General features: G+C 38.7%; 3 protein-coding genes across 7 annotated transcripts in view; 1 reads left to right on the top strand and 2 right to left on the bottom strand.

Annotated features, from left to right (window-relative positions):
* Window positions 1-11,483, top strand: part of LOC139947621 (activating signal cointegrator 1 complex subunit 3-like) — a 72,469-nt gene extending 60,986 nt beyond the window's left edge. The window contains exons 40-44 of the mRNA XM_071945576.1: window positions 4,988-5,117; window positions 6,047-6,158; window positions 7,338-7,432; window positions 9,488-9,653; window positions 10,386-11,483. Of these exons, the coding sequence (XP_071801677.1) occupies window positions 4,988-5,117; window positions 6,047-6,158; window positions 7,338-7,432; window positions 9,488-9,653; window positions 10,386-10,567 (685 nt within the window). The 3' untranslated portion in view covers window positions 10,568-11,483. The remainder of the gene's footprint in view (window positions 1-4,987; window positions 5,118-6,046; window positions 6,159-7,337; window positions 7,433-9,487; window positions 9,654-10,385) is intronic.
* On the bottom strand, window positions 1,853-3,030 carry LOC139947314 (alpha-1A adrenergic receptor-like). The gene has a single exon (XM_071945211.1). It carries the CDS (start codon window positions 2,807-2,809, stop codon window positions 1,853-1,855), a length of 957 nt encoding a protein of 318 aa, XP_071801312.1. The 5' UTR covers window positions 2,810-3,030.
* Window positions 11,484-15,496: 4,013 nt separating the features above from the next.
* Window positions 15,497-26,117, bottom strand: part of LOC139947622 (cyclin-dependent kinase 8-like) — an 81,382-nt gene continuing 70,761 nt past the window's right edge. The window contains exons 11-14 of one of the 5 annotated variants that reach the window (XM_071945578.1): window positions 23,417-23,501; window positions 22,046-22,117; window positions 19,571-19,690; window positions 15,497-17,740 (exon numbers count right to left, since the gene is read on the bottom strand). In XM_071945578.1, the coding sequence (XP_071801679.1) occupies window positions 17,585-17,740; window positions 19,571-19,690; window positions 22,046-22,117; window positions 23,417-23,501 (433 nt within the window). In that variant the 3' untranslated portion in view covers window positions 15,497-17,584. Of the gene's footprint in view, window positions 17,741-19,564; window positions 19,691-22,045; window positions 22,118-23,416; window positions 23,502-26,117 lie in introns of all 5 variants that reach the window. The other 4 variants (XM_071945579.1, XM_071945577.1, XM_071945582.1 and 1 more) reach the window with 4 other exon arrangements.

Here is a 26,117-nt window from a genome sequence, read left to right on the forward strand (position 1 = left end):
TCGTGGCCAAGCGGTTAAGAGCACCGAATTCAAACTCTGGTGTTTCTGATCAGCAGAGTGTGGGTTCGAATCCCCAGCCGTAACACTGTGTCCTTGAGCAAGACACTTAACCATTGCTTCGTCCTTCGGATGGGACGTAAAGCCGTTGGTCCCATGTGTTGTGTAACGCATGTAAAAGAACCCAGTGCACTTAGCGAAAAGAGAAGGGGTTTCGCCCCGGTGTTCCTGGCTGTGGCTGTTGTATGCGCCATAGCATCTTGTAAACCCTTATAAGGTGCTAAATAATTGGGTCTCAGAATTCTTTCTGAAAGTTTGTATATACTCAGCGCCTTGAGTACCTTGTTTGGTAGATACGTGCGCTACATACATGTAAGACTTCAATATTATATTATTATTATATTATTAATTTTAGGAGTCATTACCAACTGTTTACTTTCACTGGAAGGTATACCTTTGGTTCGTAGTTACAATGTAGTTCTTAGTTAAAGGCAGTGGATACTATTGGTAATTGTCAAAGACCAGTCTTCTCACTTGGTGTATCTCAACATATGCTTAAAATAACAAACCTGTAAAAAGTTGAGCTCAATTGGCCTTCGAAGTTGCGAGAGAATAATGGAAGAAAAAACGCCCTTGTTGCACAAGTTGTGCTTTCAGATGCTTGATTTCGAGACCTAAAAATCAAATTCTGAGGTCTCGAAATCAAATTTAAATTTAGTGGAAAATTACTTCTTTCTCGAAAACTACGTTACTTCAGAGGGGGCTGTTTCTCACAATGTTTTATACCATCAACAGCTCTCCATTACTCGTTACTCACATGTATGGGGTCTCATGGCTGAGCGGATAAGATCACCGAGTTCAAGCTTTGGTGATTCTGTTCAGCGGAGTGTGGGTTCGAATCCCGGTCGTGACACTTGTGTCCCTGAGCAAGACGTTTCACTATAATTGCTTCTCTCGACCCAGGGGTAAATGGGTACCTATGAGGGCAGAGTTGGTTCTTGTAATAGATTAGCCTTGATTGCGCTACTTATTTGGCGGCACAGGCTGTATACTCCACAGGGAGCTGAGATGGTTTAAGGAATGATTTAAGGCCCAGTGACCAGGGGTAATAATGTTGAAGCGCCATGAGCGTCGCTGCGTGACGGACCTGAGCGCTATATAAGAAGCCAATATTACTAAGTAAGGTTTTATGCTAATAATTATTTTGAGTAATTACCAATAGTGTCCAGTGCCTTTAATGGCAGAAACAAACCTTTGGGTCAGAAGCCTACAGCTATTTTTGAGAGTAACTAGAGTTTTTAGAATCCTTTCACTTTGAAGTAATGTGGTTATGAAAAAATATCTCAGTTTTTATGCCCAAATTTTTAATCTGACAAACGTTAATGTCAGTAACGCTTCTCAGACTGTATACTCCTACATGTATAAGGATTATTCGTCCTGCATCGACATATTTGCTCAGGATTTTCAGCGATATCTCAAAAACGCGACCACCTTTTTAAATGCAATTTTCACATTTATATAGGATTAAATCAATCAATCAAACAGTTAAAGGGAAGGTACACGTCTGGTAGTTACTCAAAACAAATATTAGCTTAAAAACTGACTTGGTAACGGGCATTGGAGAGCTGTTGATAGCTGTTGAAATGACTCCCTCTGAAGTAACGTAGTTTTTGAGAAAGGTAATTTCTCACTAAAATAATAAAAGACTTCTAGCTAGAAGTCTTTTATTCTTATCTGAAAGCACACAAATTCATCCAACAAGGGTATTTTTATCTTTCATCATTTGACATTTACCAAACGTGTACCTTCCCTTTAAACAAAGGAAAGGTGTACAGTACATTACCTTTAAACAAGGTCATATTAAGGGACCTATTTGGTTTAATGATGACCTCCATCCATAACATCTACACACCATAGCTTTAAATGCCTTCCGTAGCACATCATACTTGAATGCATATAAGACTGGATTGATAGATGAATTCAATAACGACAACAGAGCGAGTGAATGCCAAATGTTTGTCTCCACATCTCCGGAGAAGACGGGATAAAACAGCGTCGAGACTAGATACCAAACTGCTCCTGGGATCACGAAAATGAGGAAAGCGGTGATGAGGACAATTAAAATGCCGGTGACTTTCCTGCGGGCGTGGTGTAGTTCTCGAGCGGGGCCCTGAATTCCTTGCACTTCTAAGTTTCTGGCTCCTCGTTTCAAGGTGAGGATGATTCTGAAATACATCCAGATAATGGCGGCAGTAGGTAGAAGAAGCAACATCAAGGTCTCCACTGCGGAGTAGAGCGGTTCTTGTGTTAAGCACAGGCAGATGTCCTTGTGGCACAACTTGGTCATGAGAATTGTACGAGGTAGATATGCGATGAGTGGCGTGCTCCAAACAGTGATTAGCATCGCGGTGATCTTTCTTCTGGTGAAGTAAGTTGGATACTTCAGGGGTCGGCTGATCCCGATGAACTGTTCGAAACACACCAGGGTGAGACAGAGTACGGAGTGGGATGTGGAGCTGTTCAGAAAGAATAAAAACACCCATGCAGTGCTGTATTGGAAAGTTATGTCTGCGCCACACTGTAGGTCGTTGGTTTCTACATCATTGGTCACTGTATACAACAGATTCAAAGGAACTAGAGTAGAAACCAGTAAATCGGCGATAGCTAGGTTGAGTAATGTCAAGTTGGTCACATTATGTAGAGTTCTGGTACAGCAGATAGTCACGCATACGATAAAGTTTCCAACGAATCCAACCACTCCAACAACCGGCATTGTGATGAGTAAAAATTTGTGTAGATTTGTATCTGCCATGGTTCTTTTTGTCAATGTATGACGGGTTCCCTGTATGCTCTTATGCAGTGTAAATACAAGCCTCAGGGTTACCAGTCTGAGATTTTTTTGGTCAAATGGTTTCCGTAATGTAACTGTGGATGCATGACAGTCTCCTGACGATGACTAGAGCAAGCTTGTCGAAACGTTGAAACCAATTTTAAATGACTCACTCTGCAGCAGTAAAGTTAAACTAAGCAGTAGTAGTCCAGTCCGATTTCCTACCTCCCAAGGTAATACTTTATAAGCAGGCGAGACCTTTTCAGAACTTGGTGGTCTCCCAAATTCCAAAATGTATTATGTGGCTGAAGAATAAATAACAAGTTCTCATAATGAACAAATCTCCACACAGCTGATTAGACACACATGGCGTTACTGCAAACCGAATTTACATTGATACCTCACCGGGCATGCTATGCCTCGAAACCCATTTAGATGGTACATTGTACATGTTAAATGTAAAAAATCTGTTGGTGGATAGTTGCTTCCCTTGAGACTGTGTACAAAGACAGCTTCACTCCATCCAAAGGTAACGTCGAGTGGCCTGTCTGGCCTAATGGGCTCTTTCACTGGTAAACGTTAGCAGTTATGTTACAGCTTCTTTCCATCCAATGGTAAAGTCGAGTGGCCTGTCTGGCCTAATAGGCTCTTTCACTGGTAAACATCAGCAATTAGTGATTAATCTATATACTAGTGAGGACTGATACTCCCTAAACTGCCTGGTATGATTACAGCTTTATTTATCAAGTCGGTTAGCTTTCCAATAACACTGTCAATCAATTTCACCTGTCAGCTAGGTAGGGTTAACGTTTACACAAGGAAGCTGGAGTAGTGAGTGCTTTCCACCGAATAGCCTGGCAGCATGACGCACAAAATATATTTGTTACTTCTCGAAAATTGTCAGTTGTTACTGAATGATAGCATTTAGTGTGCAGTCCAAGATTGCGCTATGCAAACATGCGGCATGAAACAAGTCCATTAAAGGAACACGCTGCCTTGGATCGGACGAGTTGGTCTATAAAAAGCATTTGTAACCGTTTGTTATAAAATGCATATGGTTGGAAAGATGTTTTAAAAAGTAGAATACAATGATCCATACAAATTTGCCTCGAAATTGCGTGGTTTTCCTTTTACTTTGCGAACTAACATGGTCAGCCATTTAAAAAATATGACTCCCATAAATGGCCGACCGTGTTTTTTTCGACGATGTAAAAGGACAACCGTGCAATTTCGAGGCATGTTTGTTGTGGATTATTGTATTCTACTTTTGCAACATCTTTCTTTTCAGATGCATTTTATAACAAACGGTTACAAACGCTTTTCAAGACCAACTCGACCAATCCAAAGCAACGTCTTCCTTTAAGGATCACTGAGAAAAGACAGACATTTATTATTATAATTTCACAAAGCACTAAGATTCATCTTAAGACATGTAAGATGAGTTGTCAGTATTGCAATATTTATTTGCATTGTGACATCACACTTTGCTTTGCATTTAACAGCGATTTGTAATTCTTAGATAGTTTGAGCTCTTTGTCAAATTGAGCCCTGCTGTCATGCTGTCACAACATACATATAAGTCAGGTGACCTTAACCCCTTTGGGTTCAAACCTTGCTTGGGCTCCCAGAGGGCAAGCTTGCTGGCAGGAAAATCAGGGTGGCAAAGACAGTGCGAGAGATTTATGGCTTTTGGGTTTAAAGGCAGTGGACACTATTGGTAATTACTCAAAATAATTATTATCATAAAACCTTTCTTGATTGCGAGTAAAGGGGAGAGGTTGGTGGTATAAAACATTGTGAGAATTGATTTTGAGACCTCAGATTTAGAATTTGAGGTCTAGAAATCGAGCATCTGAAAGCAAACAACTTCGTGTGACCATGGTGCCGCAAGGGTGTTTGTTTCTTTCATTAATATCTCGCAACTTCGACGACCGATTGAGCTCAAATTGTTACAGGTTTGTTATTTTATGCATTATATGTTGAGATACACCAACTGTGAAGGCTAGTCTTTGACAGTTACCACTAGTGTCCAGTGTCTTTAATGGAAAAACAAACAAACAAACAAACAAACAAACACACAAACAAACAAACAAACAAACAAACAAACAAACAAACAAACAAACAATTATTGTTTAAAATAATATCTTTTTCTTCTTTCAGACTTCCCTCAAGAGGAAAGAAATCCAACCCTATACAGAGCCTGCCGGAGCTTATCGCAGCGTGTAGAGGCAATAGGACTGTCTTGAACAAGATGATCATACCAGAGGTCACTGCTGATCAATGCGAAGAGGTAAGCTAGGTTTGAACTCACCTGGGCCCGAATTCATTGCTCACCATTCTCCGCGTACTGTGCAAGCAAGCGCCAAATTTCTGCACAAGCTGTGTAAGCGAAGAATGCCAGATCCACTCTTTAGGTTAAAAGCAGTGGACACTAATGGTAATTACTTAAAATAATTATCAGCATAAAACCTCACTTGGTAACGAGTAATGGGGAGAGGTTGATAGTAAAGAACATTGTGAGAAAAGGCTCCCTCTGAAGTGACGTAGTTTTCGAGAAAGAAGTAATTTTCCATGAATTTGATTTCGAGACCTCAGATTTATAATTTAAAGGTCTTGAAATCAAGCATCTGTCTGAAAGCACAAAACTGCACGTGACAAGGGTGTTTTTTTCTTGCATAGTTATCTCGCAACACCGACGACCAATCAAGCTCAAATTTTCACAGGTTTGTTATTTTATGCATATGTTGTGATAAAGTGAGAAGACTGGTCTTTGACAATTACCAATAGTGTCCAGTGTATTTAATACTCAACACCCAAATGATTTGACTCTGTATGATTGAAAACACATATTTAGTATGCCTTGAACATTTGCTGAACATACATTGAATATACCCCGAACATCCCATGAACACACCTCAAATGCCACACCATAAAAGAGAAAGGGTGGCAGGTTTGGGGAGCCCGTGGTTGAAAGGCAGTTTGGGAGGAGAGGAGTGTGGGAGCTTGATCACTTGATCAGCATTTGTGGAATTTTGTGCAGCTATTTTAATGAATTGACAACCGTAAGACAAAGGTTTGTACAAAGAATGTACAAAATTAACCAAGCCGCCCAGCCGTACTAAAAAAAAGTGCAACGATGCGTTAAGAAAGCCAAAGGTACCCAAACTACCATCCTCCAACTTAAACCTCAGAAGTCCACTCTAATTTGTCCTCCTCTAGATCTGGAAAGTGATTCAACGGCTACCAGTTATCAAGACGAAACTGAGTGTGAGAGGCTGGTGGGCTGGTGGAGGAGACAAAGAGGACAGGCTGCTACCAACAACTCATATCAGTAAGTATAATGAGTAGTGGAGGGAGCGGGGTGTTATGGGGTGTGAGTCACCCAGGGATGAGGTAGTGTGAGAGGCTGGTGGGCTGATGGACAGGCTGCTACCAACAACTCATATCAGTAAGTATAATGAGTAGTGGAGGGAGCAGGGTGTTATGGGGTGTGAGTCACCCTGGGATGAGGTAGTGTGAGAGGCTGGTGGGCTGATGGACAGGCTGCTACCAACAACTCATATCAGTAAGTATAATGAGTAGTGGAGGGAGCAGGGTGTTATGGGATGTGAGTCACCCTGGGATGAGGTAGTGTGAGAGGCTGGTGGGCTGATGGACAGGCTGCTACCAACAACTCATATCAGTAAGTATAATGAGTAGTGGAGGGAGCAGGGTGTTATGGGGTGTGAGTCACCCTGGGATGAGGTAGTGTGAGAGGCTGGTGGGCTGATGGACAGGCTGCTACCAACAACTCATATCAGTAAGTATAATGAGTAGTGGAGGGAGCAGGGTGTTATGGGGTGTGAGTCACCCTGGGATGAGGTAGTGTGAGAGGCTGGTGGGCTGATGGACAGGCTGCTACCAACAACTCATATCAGTAAGTATAATGAGTAGTGGAGGGAGCAGGGTGTTATGGGATGTGAGTCACCCTGGGATGAGGTAGTGTGAGAGGCTGGTGGGCTGATGGACAGGCTGCTACCAACAACTCATATCAGTAAGTATAATGAGTAGTGGAGGGAGCAGGGTGTTATGGGGTGTGAGTCACCCTGGGATGAGGTAGTGTGAGAGGCTGGTGGGCTGATGGACAGGCTGCTACCAACAACTCATATCAGTAAGTATAATGAGTAGTGGAGGGAGCAGGGTGTTATGGGATGTGAGTCACCCTGGGATGAGGTAGTGTGAGAGGCTGGTGGGCTGATGGACAGGCTGCTACCAACAACTCATATCAGTAAGTATAATGAGTAGTGGAGGGAGCGGGGTGTTATGGGGTGTGAGTCACCCTGGGATGAGGTAGTGTGAGAGGCTGGTGGGCTGATGGGGGATATAAAGAGGACAGGCTGCTACCAACAACTCATATCAGTAAATATAATGAGTAGTGGAGGGGAGCGGGGTGTAATGGGGTATGAGTCACCCAGGGATACAGTAGTATACCTTCCCTTTTAAAAGCTGCTGATTTTAATTTATTTCTTAGCTGGCCTTCCAAAAGACAAGGACTATCTAGCAGTGCATGCAGATCAAGAATACGTCCTGCAAATTGATCTCCAAAGACTCAATAGACAAAAGCAGGTTAGTCAGTTTTTTTAGTTTTTTTATATTTTTTTACGAGGTACTTCAATAGAGTTCATATAAAATGTAAGAACTAGAGGGCGCACTGGTGATGCTTCTTGCACAAACGCGACGGGACCACAAGGAGACATGCGCGCGCCATTATGTGCGCGTGTTGAATATGAAACACACATTGGAGTTTGTGTTTATTGAACGCTACGTGATGCTGTTTTGTCAATTTACAAAAATGGCCGCACAAACACACTGTGCGATGCCTGTTCTGTCAACTTAGAAAATGGCCGCCTGCACGCATGCCGGGTTGCGTATATAGGCCCCCCCCCCCTAGTTCTTATATATAACTCTATTGGTACTTACAAACTCACCAGGCCCAACTCACAAGGCCAGATGGCCACTTCAAGGCTACATTTAGCTGCATTAGACCGCTCGGCCACTACACGCCAGTTATCCAGTGATGAGAAAGTTCAGACTCTTATCTGAATTTAGACATCTTAAAAGTCTGCCTGAATACTCATCAAAACATGCTGTGTTTTTCTCTACAATGGGGAGGTTTCGCATGCGAACGGATACGCATACGCATACGTTAAGCCATCTGTAACCTACTTAGGTGTAGCAAGCAGGATATCAGTGTCGTCTGCATGTATAATAGCGGATAGCGAGTAGTGTATGATGTCATAATGATGGCGTATCCGTCGCACTAGTCGTATCCGTTCGCATGTGAAACCTCTCTATTAAATAAGTCATGCTCTTTGAGCTTCTTCTCTAGTGCTGAGAATACTGTTCCCAGAAGCACCTTGAAATCTGGAACCCCAGGGGTTACCAAAAGATGGAAATGCCATCATTTTAATGAACCCAAGATCTGGGTCTAAAGCCCCCTTCACATGAGAGCAATTTAGCAAGGGTTCTTTGTTTAATTTTAGCATGGTTGTAAAATGTAGCAATGTTTGACAAGATTTTGCAAGAGAATTTAGACAGTAGACAATATTGTTGTCCTTTCACACGAAGTACATTTTGTAACATTTTACAAACATGCTTCAAATTAGCAAGGGACCCTTGCTAAGTGGCCCTCGTGTGAAAGGGGCTTAAGTTTCAGTCTTGTTTGTCAATCGGCTGCAATCCATTGGTCTGCCAGCACATTCTGCTGGACTACGGATATGTTCCTACATGGAGAATAAAACACCAATTGACATTGTAAACATGGTAAATCCAATGAAACGATCAGGCCGTCTCAAATACTATCATGACTATTGCATTATACACCATATTTAACGAGAGGTTGGAGCCTTGGGATGTTTTGGAAAGTGAGTGGATCACAAATCTGAATTTGAACTTGAAGTTCCTCTTTAAAGACACTGGACACTATTGGTACATGTAATTGTCAAAGACCAGTCTTCTCACTTGGTGTATCTCAACACATGCATAAAATAACAAACCTGTGAAAATTTGAGCTCAATTGGTCATCGAAGTTGCGAGATAATAATGAAAGAAAAAAGTCACAATGTCTTACACTATCAACAGCTCCCCATTGCTTGTTACCAAGTAAGGTTTTATGCTACAAATTAATTTGAGTAATTATCAATAGTTTCCAGTGCCTTTAAAGCCATTATACACTTTCGGTAAACAGTATTGTCCAAGTCCCACACTTCGTGTATCACAACTTATATATCAAATAACAAACCTGTGAAATTTTAGGCTCAATCGGCAAAACCCACCCTTGTTTCCGCGCGTTTCGCCGTGTCATGACATGTGTTGAAAATAAATCCGTAATTCTCGCTATTGAGAATTGATATTGTTTTACTGTTTTCTCCAAAAGTAAAGCATTTCATGGAATAATTTTTCAAGAGAAGTCTTTCACCATTACCTTCTGTAAACCCTGTAAGTTATTTGTAAATCTGTGAAGTTTTATTTTTTTTTCTGTACCGAAAGGGTCCAATGGCTTTAATATAAAAGCTACCAAATAATAATTGTTTTGTCAATGCTAGGGTTCTGTGTTTGCTTTTTGCAACACATTTTATTTTGGATTCCTTCTCATTAGAACTTCTTTGTCATTTTTTACAGGGTGACACAAAGTGCCACGCACCGCGCTTCCCCAAGTCCAAACATGAAGGGTGGTTCATCGTTCTTGGTGACATAGAAAACAAGGAGCTTCTTGCGATGAAAAGGATCGGGTACGTGAGTCGACGGAGCGTGGTCCAGCTAGCGTTCTATACACCGGAAACTACAGGTACTATAGGTCTTTATCAACATATTACTTGCCCATCATGCCCTGTCGAAGTTCGTATTAAATTAAAGGAACATTACAGAATTGATTTTTGATGACAAAATAGTTGCTTGAAGTGTAAGCACTTCATGTAATCAACCATAAACTGACAAACCTGTAGTAGTTTGAGATCGATCGGCCTTCTGGGTCACGAGAAAATAGAGAAAAACCAATACAAATTTAGCATGACATCAAATTTAAAAAAACAAAAAACACACTGATTGATACACTCCAAACAGGAAATTGGTTGTATTTATTTTCCATCAAATGTGACATTTTATATTGAGGGCAGAGATGGTTCTTGTGATTGATTTAGCCGAGTAGCGCATATTAATGTTGCACAGGCTGTTTACTCCCCAGGGAGCTGAGATGGTTTATGGAATAAATTAAATGGCATAGTGACCAGAGATAATGATAACCATTCTGTGGAATTGGGCAATTGACCCAATTCACCTGTTGTCATCATAAGAATAATCTTTGATGTGCCATTTTGGTGGTTAATGTCAACACGTGTTACTCAGAGAAGTGCGCATTTCAGGCGATGCGGTGTTTACACGTAAACCTATTGACCACCAACATGGTGAGCGTGGCATCAGTCGCCTTGTGTGATGCGCGCGTAAGGGGTCAATAGAAGAGTTGGTTTTGTAAATTTGAAATAATCGTGAATAAATTTGAATAATCCTTGTGACTGCACAGGTCGTGTCATTTACGCCTTGTACATCATGAGTGACTGCTACCTTGGTATGGACCAGCAATACAGCGTGTGTCTTGACGTACAGGAGGCAGACATCAGTGCCCAGTTCAACACAGAAGTCGTCTGTGAAGACGGGGAACTAGACGGGTATCTTGATGAAGAACTCAACGGACTGGATGGCTAGTTGAGCAAGTCGAATCCCCCCGTCTCTGACTCATAGGCCAGTGTGTATGAATGATCATGGGAACTGACTGAATTCTTAATCCTAAGTGTCATGTCATTTTAGGCGGTCTCAAAGAAGATATTTTTTAAAGCAAAATTTGCTAATACACAAGGCTATACATGTATATAGGCTTGTACTCATTTGCAAGCAACATTTGTGAAGTGCACATTTTCAAGTAAATTTGCAAAGTTCACGAGACCTTGTAACCATTTTCAAGCAAAATTTGCGGAGTTCACAAGGCTATAGCCTTGTAAACATTTTCAAGCACAATTTGCGAAATTCACAAGGCCTTGTAAACATTTTCAAGCAAAATTTGCAAGCCTTGTAAACATTTTCAAGCAAAATTTGCAAGGCTATAAGCCTTGTAAACATTTTCAAGCAAAATTTGCGGAGTTCACAAGGCTATAGCCTTGTAAACAATTTCAAGCAAAATTTGCGAAGTTCACAAGGCTATAGCCGTGTAAACATTTTCAAGCACAATTTGCGAAATTCACAAGGCCTTGTAAACATTTTCAAGCAAAATTTTCGAAATTCACAAGGCTATAGCCTTGTAAACATTTTCAAGCAAAATTTCCAAGGCTATAGCCTTGTAAACATTTTCAAGCAAAATTTGCGGAGTTCACAAGGCTATAGCCTTGTAAACATTTTCAAGCACAATTTGCGAAATTCACAAGGCTTTGTAAACAGTTTCAAGCAAAATTTGCGAAGTTCACAAGGCCTTGTAAACATTTTCAAGCAAAATTTTTGCGGAGTTCACAAGGCTATAGCCTTGTTAACATTTTCATGAAAAATTTGCAAGGCTATAGCCTTGTAAACATTTTCAAGCAAAATTTGCGAAGTTAACATTTTCAAGCAAAATTTGCGAAGTTCACAAGGCCTTGTAAACATTTTCAAGCAAAATTTGTGGAGTTCACAAGGCTATAGCCTTGTAAACATTTTCAAGAAAAAATTGCAAGGCCTTGTAAACATTTTCAAGAAAAAATTGCAAGGCTATAGCCTTGTAAACATTTTCAAGCAAAATTTGCGAAGTTCACAACATTGTAAACATTTTCAAGCAAAATTTGTGGAGTTCACAAGGCTATAGCCTTGTAAACATTTTCAAGCAAAATTTGTGGAGTTCACAAGGCTATAGCCTTGTAAACATTTTCAAGCAAAATTTGTGGAGTTCACAAGGCTTGTAAACATTTTCACGCAAAAATTGTGGAGTTCACAAGGCTTATAAACATTTTCAAGCAAAATTTTCGAAATTCACAAGGCTATAGCCTTGTAAACATTTTCAAGCAAAATTTCCAAGGCTATAGCCTTGTAAACAGTTTCAAGCAAAATTTGCGAAGTTCACAAGCCTTGTAAACATTTTCAAGCAAAATTTGCAAGGCTATAGCCTTGTAAACATTTTCAAGCAAAATTTGCGAAGTTCACATTTTCAAGCAAAATTTTTGCAGAGTTTACAAGGCTATAGCCTTGTAAACATTTTCAAGCAAAATTTGCGAAGTTCACAAGGCTATAGCCTTGTAAACATTTTCAAGCAAAATTTTTGCGGAGTTCACAAGGCTATAGCCTTGTAAACATTTTCAAGCAAAATTTGTTGAGTTCACAAGGCTATAGCCTTGTAAACATTTTCAAGCAAAATTTGCGAAGTTCACATTTTCAAGCAAAATTTTTGCAGAGTTTACAAGGCTATAGCCTTGTAAACATTTTCAAGCAAAATTTGCGAAGTTCACAAGTCTATAGCCTTGTAAACATTTTCAAGCAAAATATTTGCAGGGTTCACAAGGCTTGTAAACATTTTCAAGCAAAATTTGTTGAGTTCACAAGGCTATAGCCTTGTAAACATTTTCAAGAAAAAATTGCGAAGTTCACAAGGCTATAGCCTTGTAAACATTTTCAAGCAAAATTTGTGGAGTTCACAAGGCTATAGCCTTGTAAACATTTTCAAGCAAAATTTGTGGAGTTCACAAGACTTGTAAACATTTTCAAGCAAAAATTGTGGAGTTCACAAGGCTTATAAACATTTTCAAGCAAAATTTTCGAAATTCACAAGGCTATAGCCTTGTAAACATTTTCAAGCAAAATTTTCAAGGCTATAGCCTTGTAAACAGTTTCAAGCAAAATTTGCGAAGTTCACAAGCCTTGTAAACATTTTCAAGCAAAATTTTCGAAGTTCACAACATTGTAAACATTTTCAAGCAAAATTTGTGGAGTTCACAAGGCTATAGCCTTGTAAACATTTTCAAGCAAAATTTTCGAAATTCACAAGGCTATAGCCTTGTAAACATTTTCAAGCAAAATTTCCAAGGCTATAGCCTTGTAAACAGTTTCAAGCAAAATTTGCGAAGTTCACAAGCCTTGTAAACATTTTCAAGCAAAATTTGCAAGGCTATAGCCTTGTAAACATTTTCAAGCAAAATTTGCGAAGTTCACATTTTCAAGCAAAATTTTTGCAGAGTTTACAAGGCTATAGCCTTGTAAACATTTTCAAGCAAAATTTGCGAAGTTCACAAGGCTATAGCCTTGTAAACATTTTCAAGCAAAATTTTTGCGGAGTTCACAAGGCTATAGCCTTGTAAACATTTTCAAGCAAAATTTGTTGAGTTCACAAGGCTATAGCCTTGTAAACATTTTCAAGCAAAATTTGCGAAGTTCACATTTTCAAGCAAAATTTTTGCAGAGTTTACAAGGCTATAGCCTTGTAAACATTTTCAAGCAAAATTTGCGAAGTTCACAAGTCTATAGCCTTGTAAACATTTTCAAGCAAAATATTTGCAGGGTTCACAAGGCTTGTAAACATTTTCAAGCAAAATTTGTTGAGTTCACAAGGCTATAGCCTTGTAAACATTTTCAAGAAAAAATTGCGAAGTTCACAAGGCTATAGCCTTGTAAACATTTTCAAGCAAAATTTGTGGAGTTCACAAGGCTATAGCCTTGTAAACATTTTCAAGCAAAATTTGTGGAGTTCACAAGACTTGTAAACATTTTCAAGCAAAAATTGTGGAGTTCACAAGGCTTATAAACATTTTCAAGCAAAATTTTCGAAATTCACAAGGCTATAGCCTTGTAAACATTTTCAAGCAAAATTTTCAAGGCTATAGCCTTGTAAACAGTTTCAAGCAAAATTTGCGAAGTTCACAAGCCTTGTAAACATTTTCAAGCAAAATTTTCGAAATTCACAAGGCTATAGCCTTGTAAACATTTTCAAGCAAAATTTGCGAAGTTCACAAGGCTATAGCCTTGTAAACATTTTCAAGCAAAATTTTTGCGGAGTTCACAAGGCTATAGCCTTGTAAACATTTTCAAGCAAAATTTGTTGAGTTCACATGTAAACATTTTCAAGCAAAATTTGCGAAGTTCACATTTTCAAGCAAAATTTTTGCAGAGTTTACAAGGCTATAGCCTTGTAAACATTTTCAAGCAAAATTTGCGAAGTTCACAAGTCTATAGCCTTGTAAACATTTTCAAGCAAAATATTTGCAGGGTTCACAAGGCTTGTAAACATTTTCAAGCAAAATTTGTTGAGTTCACAAGGCTATAGCCTTGTAAACATTTTCAAGAAAAAATTGCGAAGTTCACAAGGCTATAGCCTTGTAAACATTTTCAAGCAAAATTTGTGGAGTTCACAAGGCTATAGCCTTGTAAACATTTTCAAGCAAAATTTGTGGAGTTCACAAGACTTGTAAACATTTTCAAGCAAAAATTGTGGAGTTCACAAGGCTTATAAACATTTTCAAGCAAAATTTTCGAAATTCACAAGGCTATAGCCTTGTAAACATTTTCAAGCAAAATTTTCAAGGCTATAGCCTTGTAAACAGTTTCAAGCAAAATTTGCGAAGTTCACAAGCCTTGTAAACATTTTCAAGCAAAATTTTCGAAGTTCACAACATTGTAAACATTTTCAAGCAAAATTTGTGGAGTTCACAAGGCTATAGCCTTGTAAACATTTTCAAGCAAAATTTTCGAAATTCACAAGGCTATAGCCTTGTAAACATTTTCAAGCAAAATTTCCAAGGCTATAGCCTTGTAAACAGTTTCAAGCAAAATTTGCGAAGTTCACAAGCCTTGTAAACATTTTCAAGCAAAATTTGCAAGGCTATAGCCTTGTAAACATTTTCAAGCAAAATTTGCGAAGTTCACATTTTCAAGCAAAATTTTTGCAGAGTTTACAAGGCTATAGCCTTGTAAACATTTTCAAGCAAAATTTGCGAAGTTCACAAGGCTATAGCCTTGTAAACATTTTCAAGCAAAATTTTTGCGGAGTTCACAAGGCTATAGCCTTGTAAACATTTTCAAGCAAAATTTGTTGAGTTCACAAGGCTATAGCCTTGTAAACATTTTCAAGCAAAATTTGCGAAGTTCACATTTTCAAGCAAAATTTTTGCAGAGTTTACAAGGCTATAGCCTTGTAAACATTTTCAAGCAAAATTTGCGAAGTTCACAAGTCTATAGCCTTGTAAACATTTTCAAGCAAAATATTTGCAGGGTTCACAAGGCTTGTAAACATTTTCAAGCAAAATTTGTTGAGTTCACAAGGCTATAGCCTTGTAAACATTTTCAAGAAAAAATTGCGAAGTTCACAAGGCTATAGCCTTGTAAACATTTTCAAGCAAAATTTGTGGAGTTCACAAGGCTATAGCCTTGTAAACATTTTCAAGCAAAATTTGTGGAGTTCACAAGACTTGTAAACATTTTCAAGCAAAAATTGTGGAGTTCACAAGGCTTATAAACATTTTCAAGCAAAATTTTCGAAATTCACAAGGCTATAGCCTTGTAAACATTTTCAAGCAAAATTTTCAAGGCTATAGCCTTGTAAACAGTTTCAAGCAAAATTTGCGAAGTTCACAAGCCTTGTAAACATTTTCAAGCAAAATTTTCGAAATTCACAAGGCTATAGCCTTGTAAACAGTTTCAAGCAAAATTTGCGAAGTTCACAAGCCTTGTAAACATTTTCAAGCAAAATTTGCAAGGCTATAGCCTTGTAAACATTTTCAAGCAAAATTTGTGGAGTTCACAAGGCTATAGCCTTTTAAACATTTTCAAGCAAAATTTTCGAAACTCACAAGCCTTGTAAACGTTTTCTGCAGGACTGCTGAACTTTTATTGTTTTTTTTTTAAGACGGCCATAATTTGATCAAACAGCTGGAGTGATTGGTTTCTAATAATTGCCACAAGTTTGATTAAGCTGAGCACTGGACTTAAATGTAACCCTTATTTTGGCAATAAATTGTTATAAAAATGCTGAGTTTGAGGCAATGTACAAAAGTAAGACGAGTTCTTAAAAGAGCTAATGAACACATGGTGTTAATTAGCAAGGCAGTAAATAAGAAATGTTGTTTTTCTATTAGAGCAATAAGATCTTGTTATAACAAACAAGTGGGTGTCTTAATAGACACCGACATGGCGTAACATAAGACTAAAATAAATTATGATATAAATATCATTACAATAAATAGTTAACTGTATGTGTGCATGATTTATTTCTTCGTCTGACCTTTAGAAATTATTTTAAATACTAAGAACAGTACTTAATAGTTTAAGACACTGAACACTGTTTGTAATTGTCGAAGACTAGTCTTCTCACTTGGTGTGTCCAAACATACATGTACGCATCAAATAACAAACATGTGAAATGTTGAACTCAATTGGTCTTTGAAGTTGCGAGAGAATAATGAATGAAAAAAACACACTTGTTGCGCAAATTTGTGTGCTTTCAAATGCCTAATAAAATGCTTCAGGCCTGAAATCTTTTATTATTTAAGTGAGAAATTACTTCTTTCTCTAAAACTATGTTACTTCAGAGGGAGTCGTTTTTCACAATATGTTATACTCTCAATTGCTAATTGTTACCTAGTAAGTTTTTATGCTAACAATTATTTTAAGTACTTGCCAAGAGTGTCCAGTGCCTTACGAGCAAATTAAGTCTAAGAGTCCAATCTAAGAGTCCAATGACCAAACTCGGTAATCTTGCTTCACCATTTTGGCTGTCAATGTGTTTACATATACAGTAGTGTAGTGCTGTGTGGAATATACATGTACATGTATCTACAAGTCAACTTTAATACTAAATAATACATACAATTTATATACAATATATTTAATACTTTTTGCTGAGAAATGCACTCACAATGACATACTACAACCAAATACGGCACATTTCCAGCATCACATCACCACCACACAGGAAAGAAATGGCTAACATTCACAGTCGTAACTTGAACACATTTATCCGGTTCACATTTGGCATTCCATTTTTCCCAGCAATGAAGTGTATGCACTTATTAGAGTGTCTCACTGGGCAATTGTTTGTCTCCTTTGTGGATATTTCTCAAAGATAAAAAGACTACCTTCCATTGTAGGATGTGAAAGGATTGAGCTGTCCCAAAGTCGTTCATTTGCAGCACATGGTGGTGCATCCAGGTCTTGAAATTTCCCTCTGGTAAGGGCCACTCCATTGAAGAAAATGTTATCTTGTAGCGGAGCTTTGCAAAGGGCACCACAGCAAAAGGACAGGGCACCACGGCACTCGCTGTGGGTGCCGTGGGCAGTGTTGTACATGTACATGTAGCTAGACCAATTTCAGTGGTGGGCTCTTAATCGCATTCAGTCCACCAAGGGCGAGCGGTTCAGAAGATGATTCATTGTTTTATCTGCTGAAGTGCAATCTGTGGAAAGTCTGTGCTGGCTAGCACAGTGTAGTTTGCTCAGAGTGCTGCACGAAGTGTGTTAGTTCTGGGCAGGCTGGCCAAGCACCGCCCACCAGGGCGTCGACTATGTCCGTGGGTTATTTCAAGGCCTATTGAGTATCGACATACATGGCATGAAGAGATCGTCATGGAGTGGTAGTAATTGCTGTGGGTGCCGTGGGTCGTTTCGAGGCCTGTTGGATATCGACAGACATGGCATGGAGAGATCCTCTGGAAGTACATGTACATGTACATGTAGTAGAAATTGCTGTGGGTGTCGTGGGTCATTTCAAGGCCTGCTGCATTAATAGCGGTGTTGCTGGTGTTGATGTTGCTGGTTGTAGGACCCGCCGTTGCTCTGGACTGTGTTTGAAGTGTACATCATACCCTGTTGCTGTTTGGAGGTCGCCGGGTTGCTGGCCTGCGTTGTGTTCTGCTGGTATCCGGGCATCATGTGCTTCTGTAAGGTGGTGGGAAAAGAAGGGGCAAATTAATGCACTAGTTTCATGGCTGGTTTTTAAAGGCACTGGACACGTTTGGTACTTGTCACAGACCAGTATTCTCACTTGGTGTATCCCAACACATATGCATAGAATAACAAACCTATTAAAGTTTGGGCTTATTTGGTCATCAAAGTTGCAAGAGAATAATGAGCAAAAACAACCCCCTGCCAAAACATAGGATTCGAACTGCCTCTAGCTACCGGGCAACCTCGAGAATTAAGGGTTGTGGGTTCCAATCCCACGCGAGTAACATGCCTGTGATATTTTTTCTCAGGACTCGGGAAAGTACTAAGTATACAGTGCTAACACACATGGGTGTTTGGGTTAAAAAAAAAAATAATAATAATAATAATATTCTTTATCCCGATGCAAATTTAACATCTCTTAAAAACAACCCTGTTGCAAAAAAAAAACTGCTTAAAATCTGCTTAGCAATAATATGCGTAGCAATCTACTAACAGGCATGAAAATCTTCTGAATTTTTCCCTATTTCTGATTTTTGGGCTTAATTGGTAGTTGAAGTTGCAAGAAAATGAGGAAAGAAACAACAACCTTGTTGTACAAATTAGTGTGCTTTCAGATAGGAAAGGAAAAGGCTTCTGGCCAGAAGTCTTTTATTTTTTGATGAGAAATTACCTTACTTCGGAGGGAGTCGTTTCTCACAATGTTTTATACTATCAACAGCTCTCCGTTGCTCAATACCAAGTAAGTTTTTATGCTAATATATATTTTGAGTAAATTACCGAACGTGTACAGTGCCTTTAAGGGGTGGGGGGCAGTGTCATGTCAGTGCAACAAAGTAGTAACTTGATTCTGCAACAGAAGTCGGCCTGCCTTGGGCAAGTTTGAGCAGCGACAATTTGTCAACAACTAGTCAACGTTCCATGGTAACCTATGCATTCAATACATCCTGGGCATCAGGCAAAATCACCCAATGGTCCACTATTGACCCCTTGCATGTGCGTCACACGCTGCGACTGATGCCACGCTCACCATGTTGGTGGTCAATAGGTTTACGTGTAAACGCTGCGTCACCTAAAAATGCGCACTTCACTGAATAACACACGTTGACATTGACCACCAAAATGGCGCATCCAAGATTATTCTGATGATGACGTCAGGTGAAATGGGTCAATATAGTGCCTCGCTCGTACTTGTTTCTGGGTTTGAGTTGAAATAATCAACCTTTAGTTAACCATTGTGCACACTCGAACTTGTTTAGTAAACCATGGTGCACACTCGAACTTGTTTAGTTAACCATGGTGCACACTCGAACTTGTTTAGTTAACCATGGTGCACACTCGAACTTGTTTAGTTAACCATGGTGCACACTCGAACTAGCTAAATAACATAATAATAATAATAACAACCCGTTTTTATATAGCCCTTTTCACACCCGGAGGGCGTCCCAAAGCACTTCACATTATTACCCCTGGTCACTGGGCCTTAAATCACTCCTTAAACCATCTCAGCTCCCTGGTGGGGAGTATACAGCCTTGTGCAACATTAGTATGCGCTACTCGGCTAAATCAATCACAAGAACCATCTCTGCCCTCACAGGTACCCATTTACCCCTGGGTGGAGAGAAGCAATTGCTAAAGTGACTTGCTCAAGGACACAAATGTCATGACCAGGATTCGAACCCACACTCTGCTGAACAGAAGCACCAGAGCTTGAGTTCGGTGTTCTTATCCACTCGGCCATGACACACTACATGACTCTCACCCCTAATCTACATGTACATGTATAAATATACGCGTTTATGAGGTCCGACACTTCACCTTTACCTGCTGTGCCTGGTACTCGTTCTGCATCATCCCTCCTCCCGGTGCCCCGCCGTGGCTGGACGCCGAGGCTGCTACTCGCATTCTCTTAGCTCCTTGTGCATGGCTTGATGAGCCCCCAGTCTAAAAGACAACGGAAAAACAAGAATAAAGACATGATATACATACTTTTTATTCCAGTTCTAATGACAATAGAACCTATTCACAACACGCACACATACACGCACATCTCCTGTTCGCCATTTTGTGTTTCAATACGTGCCCAAAGGATGGTACACGTGTTTACGCACCTCCGCGAACAATGCAAATCTACCATTTTCTGCCTTATTGGGGAGTCCATTCCTTATGTGCACGTTTTGACACACAAAATGGCGGACAGGAGATGCGCGTGTATGTGCGCTGTGCATTGTGGATAGGGTCTATACAAGAAACACAATAAAGGATGGCTTTTTGCATCGTCATATTTGAGTAGTTACCTAACGAGCCCACTTTCAAGGCTCTGCTTACTGTCAAATTCTGCACTAATGATCACCAATTCTCCGCATACTGTGCAAATGTTTAATTTCTGCGCTATACATGTAGCTAGGTAAGAAGCATGCCTAGGAAACATGGAGTACAAACGCGCATAAGTAAACATTCCCTGCTTACCGATGAAATATGCTTGACATAAGTGCAGAGTTCATTGCTTCCGTAAGCACTGGTTCTTTGCTTACAGTAAGCAGAACCATGAAATCGGGTCCCAATATGTCCATATTTGGATTGAAATATCAAGGAAATCCAAATGATATAATACTACATGTACACTGTACTATATCAACGTTAAATTATGTTCAGTCTAAACCAGCCTGTCTATTCACACGTTGAAACTATTTTTTTAGTAAAGGTTGGTACTTTTGAGAATATTTAAAATCATTGGAAATACCGCTTATAGATTGATGGTAAAGTTGAGGTAACTTTCTTGAGTTTCCTGTCGGCTGGAATATAACTGCTTTTTACCCAAAATAAATTGCCTCTACCAGCTACTCTTTGCATTTTGAAGCTGGCTTGGTGGCATTGCAAAAGCAAACTCAAAGGAAGCCATGACAAAAGCTTGAGAAAGATTTTTATTTGAATTTTGCTCAGCATGTACAGTTTCCAAGCATCCCAAAAAATGTTTCAACTTAAAAAAGTTGAGCGGAAATTGTTAACTTGTTTTAATGTAGCCACTGCAATTTACCTTTTAGGCAGTAGATCTATAAACTTATACAGACATGCAACTTTCTCTAATAAAACCCCAAAAAAGGAAATGGTCGATCACATTTAACTTTTGTACAGTGTTTTTCAGTTTTCTATGGCACTGTTTTGAAAAGAAAAAGAGGAAATCAGCTGATCAGCTGAAAAGTTGCATGCCTGCTTATAGATATTATTTTTGTTTTTTTAAACTATTGGAGAAAATAATAACAATAATAATAAAACAAAACCTAATTTATAAATGTTTCAATGACTTTAGAAGACCAATGGCATAACTTCCTTTTGGCAGAGCAAATTGACAAGAAGAGGAAAATTGGTGGTCGAATTGCAACTATTTTAAATATAAATGAAGGAACCAGCATAAGGCCAGCTAGTCTAGAAGAATAGTAAAAAAGTTGTATTATTGGATGAACAAGTTTATGTGATGCGATTAAGCTAAATGAGTCACTGTTGGAAATATCAGAATTGAGAAACAAGCCAACATGGGTAAAATTGTAAAAAAAAATTACGAATTTAAAATTTAAGTGTCGCAACTTTATTCATGATAAACGACATCAAAAAGGGGTCAAAATAGCATTGAATGAAAATGTGGTGATGTGTGTTCAACAAACAACTCAACTTTAAATTCATTTTTCTCAGTTTCATTCTCCAACATCTCTTGGTGTTTCCACTTTCACAACTTTTGAAGAAATGAGAAATGAGTAAAACAATGTCATGAAAATACGTTTGTAAATGATCAAAATAATTTTTGTCTCATGAGGTGAAAATTATTTTCATGACATTTGTTTTACTCATTTCCCAAAAACTACAGCACCTCAGCACGTAGTATTTTCAGGGAAGCTTTCTACTATCATTATCTTCAAACTGTGTAAGTTTAGTGTAAATCTGTGGACATTGTGTTTTTTGTCCTACAAAAGTTACATAGACAATGCTCGTAGACAATGCTCTTTTCAAATGTATCAAAGTATAAAAGAAAATGTGGGACAACAAAAGACTTGTTATGCTTGATTGTATCGCATTATATCAAAGTTTGCCCATCTTATGAAGGTGTTCATTGTTTATTTCTTTCAAGTTTTGCTCTTAATTTAGACAATTATTTTGAATGTGTACATTAAGTCCTTCTATATTCTGAAAAAGTGAAAATTACTGCTGAAAAAAAAGTTAAAATGACTGCCAATTCTTTTAGTGTTTTTTTTTTTCTTCTACAAATAAAACTAAAAGCAAAAAGATGCTGATAATGCCACCTACACTGTGCCCGTGACTGGCTTGATGCGCCATGCGCATTCGTTGGTGAGCCTGTAAATGAGTACCGGATCCCGACTTTAACGACGCAGCGATGGTTGACAGCAGCAGCAGCAATAGGATGACACCAGCATAGAACAGCCACACACACATGCATGCACAACATGCAGTCAGCATAAAAGGGTTGTGAAGTTCAGCAGAGGTCATAGTGCCAAGGTCGAAGGTCAAGCAGGTCATAGTGCCAAGGTCGAAGGTCAAGCAGGATGTTGCATACAGCATGGATAAACAAATTTTTAAGCACACACACACACGCAACAAAAGGAAAAGCGGGAGAAAACCAAAAGAAAATCAGGCGGGGGGAAAAGCCAAAAATAAAAACAGCAAAGTGTAAGAATGAAATTCAAAGTAAAACCACAGTTTTTCTACGCTACAAATTCTTTATAGAAAAGGCTACCACACTTGCATTAGACTGAGACAGGCTCTATAGTCTAATTCCCCAAGATGTTAATTTAGCTGTGTAATTACAGTAAAAACTCTTTCATATAATACAGAGCGCCACCAAGAGTTCGTCCCCGAGAGGCCATCAATATTCTCAGTGCAAAGTTGGCATTCTTTGTCTGACTCACATTAGTGAAGTACATGTAGGAACTGTCTATTTAATTTGAAATGTTGAAATGTTGAGTTTTCCATTCAACAAGAACATTCAAATAAGTAACTTGATGGTAATAACATTTTTTTCCCCAAGGCCTTTTAATGCCTTTTGTTCAATCTCCTCCCTTGATGAAGCAAACATAATTTGTTACTAAACATTATTTGAAGGACATGTACATGCACTGACTTTTCCACAACCAGATTCACACCCCCCCCCCTCCCCCCCCCCAAAAAAAAAATAAAAATAAAATGTATCCGTCTTTTTATCTCAGTCAACGGTTAGCAACAGTCATTAAGTTTCATTCATGTCAATAGACTGGACTTCATAATTGGGTCTTTGTAGCCTGAAAATTTACTTTTGGTCAGTTAGGGCCTATTTACATAGAAGCAAAACTCAGTATCAAAATGAAATTCTTTTTGTAAATCTTGCTCAGCAAAGTTTAAATAAAATAAAAAAATAAAAAAATAGGAGAATGCAAGATGGCATTATTTCTGATACAAAATCATGGCACAGCAACTGAAATACATGGCATGCACATGCACCATACAAATAAACACCAACCATCTATTTGTGCTGTTAATTGTATACTATCCATTTGAGAGAACCTTTTCAACTCTATTGAGTACTGAAGAAACAGTTAACTCTTTCAGTGCCCCTTTTTTTTGCATTTTGAAACTAAAATGTGACTGACCTCTGACCTGACCTAGGTTGCCTACGTGACTTACCTTACTGGTGTCTGACTTGTCTTCATTGTCGTCGTCTGTAAGGAACTCACGTTTTGGGTAAGGAATGAGCTTGCCATCAAATACACTGCAAATGCAAGGAAATTACAAAAAAAATACAAACACTGTTAAAAAACGTTCATCTACATACTATGGAGCTTGTATTGCTTTAAAGCCATTGGACCCTTTCGGTTCATAAAAAAAAAAGTTCACAGATTTACAAATAACTTACACGGTTTACAGAAGGCAATGGTGAAAGACTTCTCTTGAAATATTATTCCATGAAACGCTTTACTTTTTGAGAAAAACAGCAAAACAATATAAATTCTCGTTAACGAGAATTACAGATTTATTTTAAACACATGTCATGACACGGCGAAACGCGCGGAAACAAGGGTGGGTTTTTCCGTTGTTTTCTCCCGACTCCGATGACCGATTGAGCCTAAATTTTCACAGGTTTTTGTTATTTGATATAGAAGTTGTGGTACATACACAAAGTGTGGGCCTTGGAAAACACTGTTTACCGAAAGGGTCCAATGGCTTTAAAGGCACTGGACACTAACTACTGGTAATTGCTCAAAGTGATTGTTATCATAAAAATGTACTACTTCGTAAAAAGCAATGGACAGCTGTTCATACATGTAGTAGTAAAAAAGAATGTGAAAAACGCATCCCTCTGGAGGTAACGTAGTTTTCGAGAAAGAAGTCATTTTAAAACCAAAAATATTTTAACTTGATTTCAAGCCCTCAGAATTCGCCTTTCGAGCATCTGAAAGCACACAACTTTGTGTGACAAGGGTGTTTTTTTCTTCCATTATTATCTCGCAACTTTGACGACCAATTGAGTTCAAATTTTCACAGGTTTGTTATTTTGTGCATATGTTGAGATACACCAAGTGAGAAGACTGATCTTTGTGAATTACCAATAGTGTCCAGTGTCTGTAAGTTGCTTCAAAATAACACAAACAAACAAATGTACATTCTTGGAAGCAATAACTCAAAAACGAACAATACATGTCTTCGCTCCAAGTATCGCAGCTAATTTTAATGTCAAGTAATTAATTAAAGGTTAAAATTCAGACATAACAAACAAAAAAAGCCTTTAAAGACTTTTCCTGGAATGAAACGCTCAAACTAACAAATGGCTGCAATTTGAATTGTCAGTACCATCACAAAGAAAAACAAATTACATTGTGGAGTAACATTTCATGAGCATTTAGAATAAATGACCCCTCAACGCTATTCAATAGCATTCACTAATAGCTTGTAATTATATTTAGTCGTAAATTGCTCAGGAAGAAATTAAAAAATTATGTAGGTGGTAAATGAGTACTTGCCTTTTTAATTATTTTATTATTATTATTATTTTTTTTAAGCTGATCTACATGTACCTATCAAGGGAACTCAGCCAACTCCCACAAGGGGATAAAAAGACCAAGCTGGCAACAGCCAATCTCTCTCATACAAACATTGGTTTATGGTCTATGATTATGAGTTGCACAAAACAATAATTTTTTCAATTTTTTTTTTTACGATCCCAAGATGATGAATATTTCCACCAAAGAGCTAATTGCGCATTACTCTGCTTTGAATACAAATGCAAATTACATTTGTACATGTATCACCTACAAATGTATCCATTAATTACTCGGACTGAAACTGAACTGCGTAATACGATGCAAGACTATAACTGAGGACTTGCTGTTTCGACTTCAGCGCTTTCGAAACACCTTGAGTGTAGTCTCGCGCATCATAGCTCACTCCAAGATGTTGCACACTAAAGCCGATGAAAAATTGCAATTCAGACACTGAAAGAGTTTTCTACGATTGACTTTCCTGATAAATAGTGTATTGGTCTTGAAAAAGACTTTAAAAAAACGTTTGTACTTGTTCAGACGGTTCTGAAATATCTACATCTATTGGTTGAGTGGTAGACACACACATCATTTAAAAGTTAAGAGAGCTCACTTCAAGAAAAAGCACACTGAGGTCGATAAGTGTTAGCAGTTCAGACACTGGAAGAGATTTCTGTGATTGACTTTTCTGATTGGTCTTGAAAAAAACTTTTAAAAAACGTTTGTACTTGTTCATTGTATTTGAAATCTGAACTCCTGCTTAAACCGGTAAGAATTTGGTCGTCATCGAAAAAGGAAATCCAAGAAACAATACGGTGCACTTAGAGCGCTTAAGAACAGAGCGATTTACAGGAGACGGGGACACAAACAAACAAACTGTAGGATTGGGTGCGGAACAGAAATGTCTTCAGGAGACGTTTGAATACAGGCATCAAAATCGCTTCTCTCAGACAAGCAGGAAGCTCATCCCACAGACGCGGGGCAGCCATGGCGAATGAGCTATACCCTACCTTCCTTCTAGTTCTGGGAACAGAAAGCCAAGTCTGATCAGCTGATTAGCAGAGTCATTGGGAATAAAATAAGCAGCTCATAATGATACTCATCTATTGCTTCTCTCTACACCGGGATTTACTAAAGAATTCCTGAGTTCAGTTCTTAGACATCTTGGATATACTGTACATTTTTTTAGATGCAGGCGATTTTCCTCACTGACATCACGGAAGGAAACCGTTCAGAAAAAAAAACTCGAAAGTGTTCACGGATTGTACGAGACGCATTCTGGTTTGAATTCACGATGCTCTGAATATTGATTTCTTTTTCATCGTCATTGGCAACCGAGAAATCACCAA

The sequence above is a fragment of the Asterias amurensis genome, chromosome 14 (assembly GCF_032118995.1).
Source record: "Asterias amurensis chromosome 14, ASM3211899v1".
Lineage (NCBI taxonomy): Eukaryota > Metazoa > Echinodermata > Asteroidea > Forcipulatida > Asteriidae > Asterias > Asterias amurensis.